This window comes from Panulirus ornatus, chromosome 43, assembly GCF_036320965.1.
Source record: "Panulirus ornatus isolate Po-2019 chromosome 43, ASM3632096v1, whole genome shotgun sequence".
Lineage (NCBI taxonomy): Eukaryota > Metazoa > Arthropoda > Malacostraca > Decapoda > Palinuridae > Panulirus > Panulirus ornatus.
In genome coordinates, this window is record NC_092266.1 from 17955899 (window position 1) to 17966717 (window position 10819).

General features: G+C 43.8%; 1 protein-coding gene across 1 annotated transcript; it reads right to left on the reverse strand.

Annotated features, from left to right (window-relative positions):
- Positions 1–3752: 3752 nt before the first annotated feature.
- On the reverse strand, positions 3753–10819 carry LOC139762352 (phenoloxidase-activating factor 2-like). Its single transcript, XM_071687102.1, has 4 exons — positions 10688–10819; positions 7552–7710; positions 7263–7425; positions 3753–4929 (listed from the first exon to the last, which is right to left on the reverse strand). The coding sequence occupies exons 2-4, from the start codon at positions 7707–7709 to the stop codon at positions 4147–4149; spliced, it is 1104 nt and encodes a 367-aa protein (XP_071543203.1). The 5' UTR covers position 7710; positions 10688–10819; the 3' UTR covers positions 3753–4146.

Sequence of the window (10819 nt, forward strand, 5' to 3'; positions counted from 1 at the left end):
GTGTGGTGTCACTACGTAGTGTCACTAGTGGTGTCACATCATAATGTCACTAGTGAGGTGTCACATCATAGTGTCACTAGTGAGGTGTCATATCATAGTGTCACTAGTGTGGTGTTACTACGAGTGTCACTAGTGGTGTCACATCATAGTGTCACTAGTGAGGTGTCACATCATCGTGTCAATAGTGTAGTGTCACATCATAGTGTCACTGGTGTCTGGTGTCACTACGTAGCGTCACGAGTGTATCAGAAAATAGTGAACTTTTGATGTCATGCCACGCGTGTCTCGTGAAGGCTCTGGTCAGTTAGCGTGAAGTCTTAACAACGCCAGGGCTGATGTGTCAAAAACAATGTGTCACATGTACTGCCGAAACATCGTGAGAAGAAATTGAACACAACATAGTGTCACGAGTGTCACGAGTCACAGTGTGGTGTCACGAGTCACAGTGTGGTGTCACGAGTCACAGTGTGGTGTCATGAGTCACAGTGTGGTGTCACGAGTCACAGTGTGGTGTCACGAGTCACAGTATGGTGTCATGGCACAATACGAACAGTATTTGATAATCGTGACTTTTGGCAAGTCGTGGTGGAAGACAAGGTGAGGAGCGAGCGACTTCATGAGCCACTGGACCACCTCCCTCTGTATTGCCACATTGGTTTGTCCAGCCGCCCTACCTCCAACTCCCAGTTTTTGCTTGTAACCAACTCATCCCAGATAGTCTCTTGTGGTTTGTCGCGACTTACCAGGTAACCGTTGCTACAAGTGGGTATTCTGGAGCCACTGGAGACCATTGTGGCATATAATTGTTGTGTTTAGCAGTTGCTGGCAAATCAGCTGTTGGAAACTTTATGAATAACTAATCTTGTGTATATGTTTTTAAGTATGGTGAGGAGAAGAGCAGAGCAATGCTGGGGCGACAGTCATTAGAGCAGCACTGGAGTTGCCATGCACATCAGTGTTCATTGATCCCTTACCTCAAAATACGTGGCAGGGTGGAGGACTGGCTGGCAGCAGCGTCAGGTGCCAGGGAGGTGGTCCTCACTACGTCGCCGTTTCTCTAACAAAAGGGGAAGCGTTTTAGACGAGAGTCTCATGATCAGGTTAGCTGAGTTTCATACACTATTAATGTTTTGTATCGACTGTTTATTAAATACTGGTATTGATAAATGTTTTATGGGTGACAAGTGATGTCTGGCTGGCTCGGGACGTGACTCCCTTTCCTCCATCAGCTGAAGTTAGCTCAACTCCACTCGGTAGATAGCGTAGGGAGGTTAAAGTGGAGAAATAGAAGGTAGATGTAGAGTGCAGGATAGTATGGTGTAACTTAATTGGTTGTATGTACATGTAACGCTGTATCTTGCGCTGGTACTACACGTCCGATGTTTGTACTTTACTTTCAAGTCTTTTCTGATTTTTCATCGCGATTCTAAAGTTTGTGATGAACAGACCTCATAGTCTACCTATGATAAGGTGATAAACAGACCCCATAGTTGACCTAAGATAAGGTGATAACGGACCTCATAGTTGACCTATGATAAGATGATAAACAGACCTCATAGTTTACCTAAGATAAGGTGATAACGGACCTCATAGTTGACCTATGATAAGATGATAAACAGACCTCATAGTTTACCTAAGATAAGGTGATAACGGGCCTCATAGTGTACCTATGATAAGGTGATAAACGGACCTCATAGTTTACCTAAGATGAGGTGATAACAGACCTCATAGTTGACCTATGATAAGGTGATAACGGACCTCATAGTTGACCTATGATAAGGTGATAACGGACCTCATAGTTTACCTAAGATGAGGTGATAACGGGCCTCATAGTTTACCTAAGATGAGGTGATAACGGGGCTCATAGTTTGCCTAAGATGAGGTGATAACGGGGCTCATAGTTTACCTAAAATAACGTGGTCTTTTATGTCACCGTCTCTTCCTTATGTTCGTGTTAATACACAGGGTTGCTTACAGAGCAACACTCATGCTATGCATTACACGGGGTTTCCTGCAGAGCAATACATATGCATTACACAGGGTTGCCTACAGAACAGTGCTTATGTATATGAATTACATAGGGTTGCCTGTAGAAGAATATATGTATGACGCATTATGCATGGTTGCCTTCAAAATGACATATTACAAATCACTGATTCAAATTGAAGGATGAGTAGGAGTTAGTATATTCTTTACGTTTTCACATTATAATTAAAGAGATCCTGTAGTGAAATGAGCGTTGACTTGCACTTTAATATTTTACATGTTTGCAGATGAGACATTTGTCACATATAAACTTTCAGGGTTTGGAAGGTTTTTAAGATAAAAGTTCCTCATATATAGCTGTAAAGATGACAGATATGTTATAGTTGTGTGGAGTAGATTAGACCACGACGGAAGGCACCCCAGTGATGCACCGATGAGTCTGTTGTGCGTGTGAAGCCTGCCGAAGGTGGCGTCTCTTGTGTTTATGTGGCAACAGTTGAAGCCCCGGGCAGAAAGGTTCCCTGGTGGGGACTTAACGTCAGTCTCTACAAGTTTTCTTCACCATAAAAATCTTTTCACTATCTTAACGACGTAGCTTTTTTAAGACATAGTAAATATTTTATGGTCGTTGATGTGCTTATTATTTATATATATATATATTAAAAAAAAAAAGATGGAATCAACAAAAGCCACCAAAACTCTTGAGGACGCTGGCCATTTTCATCAATTCATTTGTCATGCATGATACTGTCTTGTGTTTACTTCTTCATTGAGGAGCCACTCGTTGTAAGAGGCCTTCATTTTTATTTTTCGTGATTGGAGTACAGGCTTGGAGCTGCAGTACCTCCGTAATAGAGGTACTGGGGTTTTATTCAGAAATGATCGGGTAACTCTCCTGCAACAGGCTGGAGAACATATCAGATTATAACCTTAAACGCAAAAGTTTGTCCAGTTGCATTCCAAGCACTTACAGATGTTTTCAGCCTCTTTTAGCTGCACAACAAAATGCCTAACGTTTGGAAACTTGCCAACATAATACCAATCCTGAGTCCCTCAAGAGCGCCGAACTTCCCTGCTCCTACCGCCCTATATCACCTTTGTCTTCTGTATTCAGACTCTTCGGAAAACTGATGCACAGGAGAATTATGCAAAATATCCCCCTACCATGTACACAACATGGCTTTAAACCTCAAACATTCTACGTTGCACAACACTACAGACAGACTTTTCACATCTCTTAGACGCTTTCATCCCACCACAACCCTCGTTCCGTATCATACTAACAACGAATATCATATGACTCCGTCCGTCGACACTGTTATCACCCAAATATTTGAAACCATCCATCAACAACAGGGACAAAAAGTGGTTGGCCAACGTCATCGGCGAAGGCCATGCCAGAATCGTTCGCAACGTCTTCACGTCTAAATCAAACTGCTGTGAAGTTCCCCAAGAAGCATTTCTTTCTCCAACCTTCTGTTTCCTCTTAAATGAAATTCCAGTATTTCCGGAAGGTCATCTCTCTTGCATCTTAACACCTGACACCAAGGTAGCAACAATAGATATGTAGCATTACTTAATTAGAGCATAGGGTCACCCTAATCAGAATTTATGTATCTCCACGGAAGTCTTCAGCCACTCTTATAATTTTCACGTGGACTCGAATGCAACATATGCCTTCTACTTATTACAAGATAATTTTCGTCCAAAATCGTTATTTACAGGATAATGTCTTGCAGCAGAGAAGCTGGAAAATAATGAAAATATTCCAATTATTATTTATTTACATAAATATACGACATATAGATACAGCACTGGAATACATTCCAGTTATGACTGTGAGTCAATTGCAACGATGATTGAGTCAGGGCAGTAGTTAGGTATACTTGACAGATGGTCCTACATTACTTTGTCTTTCCTGCTTCTGATTATATAGGCAGATATCTTACACGGGCATAAATGCTTCACATACAACAAGAGATTGGGTACAGAACTCGACTCTTAAGAGGCAGTAAAATACTCTCCACTTGACCAGTCACAAGATATCCACTGACTAAGGACGGTCGACCAGATTTCATTATACATAAAACCAATGAAACAGAAATAAATGAACAAGACCTCAGATATACTGCTGTTAAAACCTGAGGAATTATGTTAGCATTACCAGTAACCTGGTGTGTAGCGACCAATGTGTCTTAGTTCCTCATCTGCTTTCGTCTTAATCCAGCCCACGGCATAAGGTACATTGGCGTATACTCCTGGAACGCCATCCTCTCCACAGCCAATGCCCCATGCCACTATGCCAGCTTGGATGTAATCGTTATTAGGAAGTTTACATACTAAGGGTGAACCACCGTCTCCCTGGCACGTGTCCGCACCGGGTTCGCCTCCAGCACAAAGGAAGGACGAGTCCAGAATAAAGTCTCCGCCAAGTCTGGTTTTTCTTAAAGCTTGCTGACATGCGCCATGTTCCGAAGTTCTAAGGTTAATCTTCTTCAGCACGTTCTGGAATGCTCCTTCCTTGCCGAACTTGTCTTTGCCCCAGCCTGTCGCCCAGCAGTCGTTGATATTGTAGTTTGGAGCCGTTCCAGGAAGACAGATGGTATCCACGTTGGGCACAAGATCAGCAGGTTCATCCAGGATCAAGAGGGCAAAGTCATTGAAGAGAGGGCCGGCTAAATAGTCTTCATGGATTACTACTTTGGCGACGCCTCGGTCTTGGTGAGGGTAGAGTTCGTAGGTGCGTTGTGTGTCCCACTCTCCCAGACGAACCTTGAGAATATTAGCCTTGTGTGAGGCGACACAGTGGGCGGCCGTCAGCACTATGGAAGGATGGATCAGCGAACCACCACAGACGTACAAGTTGACTGCCTTTTCGGCCACAATTTCTTCCCTCAGCACGGCCGTCATCCACGGGAATTCACCAAACTGGGCTTGATTTTCCTGTGCACATAAAAGCAGGTATAAAAAACTTCTAAAAATGCGGATATAGAATGTATATTATGAACTTGGTAAGCCTGATTGACCGTTATCATAAGTACATGTGTACACATCACCAGAATGATACGTTCATATAGACAAGTATGTAATTTATTTAAATGTATATGTTTGACTGGCGTGCCTAATGAAATGTAACCACTAATATGCATTTCTCAAATTGGATGATGTTACTGTGTACGAGTGTATTTTTCCTATTTTGATTACCAATTTGTAGAATATGAGGACGGGTTTTACTCTCGTTGGGCCCTGTCTTTTGAACATTCTGCACCACTGTTCAAGCTTTTAAACTTCTGTATGTTGTTATTTCTTCCATTCATCCACCACACTCATGCTATATACGTAATTCTTTACATCTTTTTTTATTTATATTTCACTAAGTTCTAAGGCTGTTTTAATCCTACATATTTAGAAGAACTGTTTGCTGTCTACAGTATCAATTATTCAAAGGTTGTGATGATAACACCCTTCACTCTTATCTCTTTCATGATGGACAAATCTAAGGCTTCAAGCCTTTCATTTCAGCTTAACTTTTGATTCTGGTACCTTCTCTATTTGCTTCTGTCATTTAGTTCCTCGCATATCCTCATACTCTCCTCTACAGTCCTTCCCTCTGAAACCCTTATCCTGATTAACTGCTCGTAAGCTGACAATTTACTTTTGATTTAATGAGAAAGTTTGGAATTTTCTCCTAACTTGTCCACAAAACTCAGTTCCACTGTTCCTTCTTTCTCATCGTGTTCTTGCTCATTTATAGCTTGCAAATGCTGGCTGGCTGGAGGGTCTCCATTATCGCCACTGCATATCCCAAAGCTCCTTTTTCATTTTGACATGTTTTTATTAAACTATTCTTCCCTCTTTCTTAACCTTCCCTCTGTATATGAGGCTGGAGGTACCTGTGCCCCCTGACCCTTCATCGTCCATTTCACAGAACCTTCCGCCACAACGCCCTGATTCCTGGCTACTGAACTCCATATTCCAGCCTGTGTAACCAGAGACATTCATGAGGTTTGTGTTCTTTCCAAGGACAAATGTCTCGAGGTTTTCTCTCTCCTGTCCTTGTAAGATCCTGGTTTACCATATATATTCCATATGACAGCGAGAGAATGGATGTTTAGCGAATGAGGCCTTCGTGTGTCCCCCAGCGCTACCTCGGTGACACTGGCTACCAGTCCTGGTGTTACCCATGACGTCTTTCCTGAGGCTCATGCAGCCGAAGAATGTACTGCTTACAGTAACAGGGAAGTGTGGACTTCTTTGGAGTGAAAGGGTATTTGACGGGACTGTGCCCCCAGTGATACGGCTAAAGATGATTTTTCACTCGCAGTGTAACCTCATGCAGGCAGAGTCCGTAAACACACGCACCCATTTTATATATTACTTTCCGAGAGAAGTAACAAGGCAAGAAGCCAAGTGAGAAGTTTTCCCCGGTAACTGTCAGTCATCTGTTCTTGATGCTGCTACCTTGCTCACGCGGGGAATGCCGGAAAAAAAGTAATTATATATATATATATATATATATATATATATATATATATATATATATATATATATATATATATATATGTATTATATATATATATATATATATATATATATATATATATATATATATATATATATATATGTGTGTGTGTGTGTGTGTGTGTGTGTATGTGTGTGTGTGTCAGTCAGTCAAGAGGCGTTACTTGGACACCGCCTATATATGGATACGCTCTAAGTGAAAAATCATCTTCGGTGGGGTTGTATCATCATGGGACGGAAGAAAGGACACTTTCGTATAAGAACTTAATTTAGGGAGCTCTCCGTTTCACTGCTACTTCCTGTAACGCAGCTTTGGAGCTGCAGAAGCCCCGGGAAGGGGGTCCTAGGGTCATTTATTTTTTTTTCCAGTTAAGGACAAAAGCTTACATCAAGGCCTGACCTTAACTGAAATATGGAGAGAATTATGAAAGGGAAGTAAAAGAGACGAGGGGAAGTGTTTATAAATTTTGGAGGAAGTTGAAAACACTCTTTTAAGATCTGACAGGTCATAGTTATCGGGAAAGACATAAGAAGTTAGAGAGTATCAAAGCTTCAAGGTGTAGGGAAAGAAACAGTTATCAAAACGGCCCACCCTCGACTTACCAAAGGCCACACGGTAATCATGTGACACAATACCTTGCCAAGTATCTCCTGGTCTAGCAAAGAATACACGTAGACAGCTCAGTTCCCGTAATACAGCAACAGTAAAAGCATGTGATGACCTCTCATCTTTTCAGTAGATATAATTTACTAACCTGGAAGCCGAGGATGCGAGCGTGGACTCCCTGCAGGTTGCGTCGCCCACATTTTGGCTCGTATTCGGGGGGCGGAGGTGGGGTAGTCTCAGGTGCCTTGCAACACACGTCCAGGAACTGTGGGCATTCTGAGGTTGACCGCGTGGCTTCGCCGTTTCCAATCCTTGACGAAATAAAAACATATGTAGTTTTTTTTTTTTTCTAGAACAGTATGTGTTACCTAGATATATATGGTAAGTCATTTAAGAGAGTTGCCCTTTGGTGTTGGTGTCTGAGCATGAATACATACCTTATATCAATGAGTCCAGCTCCATCAGTGATAATGTTGCCTTCTCTGCAGAGGTAATACGGCACACATTTGCTTTTTCCATTGTTGCAGAGGGTACTGCCCGACTCCTGACCCGTGGCCACTGCCCACAATGCCAACGTCACTATCAACGCGCGCATCCTGTTGACATAACCAACATTACTACACAATCTTATTCCTTAAGTGCTAAGGTAGAGCCTTCAGCAGGACCTACAACTGACAGTACCAGTGGCAGGAGCGTACAGTACTACACCAAGTCACCACGACATATTCGGAGAAGTTGGCCACATTGACGGATAACCTATCGCCCTTCACAGAAGAGGTACTACCCAGCAGGTCGAGGGCCAAGAGAAGTGCACATGGTTCACATAGGTTAGTAAGGTGACCTGTAATCAATGAGATGGGAAGGGTCAGTGATGGTCAGTGGGATAGGCAGGGTTAGTGATGGTCTGTGGGATAGGTAGGGTTAGTGATGATCTGTGGGATGGGCAGGGTTATTGATGGTCTGGGATGGGCAGGGTTAGCAGCAGCAGTGGCCAACTGGAGCGGCCTGGCTGGAGGAAGGGTGTAGAAGGATAAGTACCAAGCGGTATATCGACATGTAATCTCAAATAATGTTCATAAATCTTTGACAGGCCTAGTGAGATGTTAATCAAGTGCTCACCTGTAGAGAGATCTGTACCAGTAGGGTGGAAGGAAGTAAACAGTATGTATGATATAAGGAAGATGACAGGGAGGGTGCTCTTAACCACAGACATCTCCATAACGAGCGTGGTCTGCAGACTATTGGGAAATATGATCAGGAAGCAGAAAGATAGATTCCTGGCATCCTGGCAGAAAGAATATCGTAAGTGGGAAGCTGTATGAATTCAGTGGTAAGTTCTCCTGTGTATCATATCTCCTGGACCTCTATGGTACAGAAAGCATCATCATGAGGAGGAAAGATGAGCGAGTTGACTGTGTGCTTTTGGAATGCTGGAGGGACTTTCATACCACGCCTCACAACAACCTGCCAATGAAGTTCTGTGTCCAGCCTGGTATTAGTGGTTGACTTTTTGGAGGCAATGAAAACTACATAAATGTAAGTATACACAAAATACGCCAGAGATGCCTTCTCAACGTGAAGAAGACTGTCTTCAAGTACACCAGTTTGGAAACTTTCGACGAGATATTTACTAAAGTACGTTGGATCCAAGTTAGAGTTGGCATCATTGGTTTGGTTTCTGCGCAAGAAGCAACTCACAGACCTGCCAGAGAAGACTGAACTATACGCTGAACGAATGATATGCCAAAGCTGAGGATGAATAACGGGAGGGATGGAAGTCCTGTGTGATCCCCACTAGACGCTAGAAGCATTAGGTGTGATGTTATCCACCAAGGGTCACTATAAATATGAACAAAGTCTTCACTGTAACGAGGAATAACACAGCTTGAGGTCATGAGTACAAGATGGACGAATGGAAGGACGTGAGAGAACGCTATATCGGCAGCCTCGCTTAACAATGTTGTGGAAAATGGTTTATGAGAAAGTACAACCGAATGATCTGGAAAACTCGAAAGACTGTTTGATAGTTAAATTAAGAAGGTAAAAGATGGATACTCAGAACGTCAAGCTACAATTTCTGATGAACAATTCGAACAATATGAAAACACACACACACACACACACACACACACACACGGAATAAAACCAGTCAGGAGAACGCAAGCCTAACTCTTATCTTCAGGATAAGACTTGGGCGTTTCTTCAGCAGGCGCAGAATATGAGTAAGATTTGGTTGTAAGATACCGGAGGAGCCCCTGTGGCACATAGAGGCGTGAAGTAAGCCGAGGACGCAGGCCAAGGGCGTCGGCGTCCAGACACCTGGACAGACGAGGTGTACCAATTATATGATTGATACTTTAGTGGTTAGATTATGAAAATTATTAAGAGAGATAACATGAAGAGGTGAGATTATCAGTGAAATAGAGAAAACATGAAGAGGTAAGAAGATTATCCATGAAATAGAGATAACATGAAGAGGTAAGAAGATTATCCGTGAATTAGAGATAACATGAAGAGGTAAGAAGATTATCCATGAAATAGTGTGATTATTAGTTTTACGTTACAGATAGGCATCCGCGCTGTCGTCAGTACCTGCCAAGTAATGGCGAGGCCAAGCATTTACCTCTGGCTATGTGAACGTGAGTAAAAAAGTCTGACAAAGCAATACGGATATAGGCTTATAAATGTCGTGGAAATGCCGGGAATGACGAAAGACCACAGTCGAACTCTTTTCGTCTGCTCATTTCCAGAATTTCCAACACAATGGAGTATGTCTGATACAGGCTACCACGGTCACACTGGTCTGGGAAAGGGAGAGCCGTGAATGGGGTGGGGGTTCGAGGTAGGGGAGGGTGGCAGGGGATCTTGGGAGAAGTGGTCAGGGTAGGGTAGAGCCGTGCGAGGGGGATCTGTGGAAAGGAGGTGGCGTGCAAGGACTGGGAAGGGGAGGGTAGTGCAAGGGATGGGATCGGAAGAGGGAGGGCGTTCATGGGGGTGAGGTTTGGGGGATGGGAGACTTGGGGAGAGGAAGCCAGTGCGGGGGGGGGGATGGGGATACCGATGGTCCTTTAGTGGATGGAGGAAAGGAGGGTCGAGCAGATGGGGTGTAGCGTTAGGGCAGGGGAGGGCCGTGTATGCTGTGGGGGTCTGGGCAGGAGAGGGGGTGGAGGGGGATCGGGTTTTGTAAGGGGGGGGGGGGTCGTATAATGGAGGAAGCGTTGGTGCGGACCTCGTCCAGCCGTTACCGCGCACAGACTAAGCGAAACTCCTAAGCCCAAAGTGACCAAAGCTTCCAGCTAGGTTTGTGGCCGGTCCGAAGTTAGTGCGCTACACTCACCAACCAAGGCTGGTGTTACTCTGGCTATGACGTGTGGTCTCAGTTGCCATAACCACAATACTTGCGCCTTGTTTTCTGCCAGGCTTACGGTTATCGTAACCTTCAACGTTGCGTCTGTAAGACACCGAAGCTACTGAGACTTATATGAAAAGTTCGAACAGCACAGACATGTGTTTGAAGTATGTGGCTATTTCTCCGTAACAAAGTAGTTGGCTTAATATAAGAGTGCACGTTACCTCCAAATCTTCTCGTGAGCGACGTCCGGGGTACCTGTGTGTTAACGCACAACCGCACTGAGAATGTCAGCTGTTGACTGCGACCTCTCTGCTACGCGCCTCTGTATTATATCCTTCATGACTCCCCTCCTC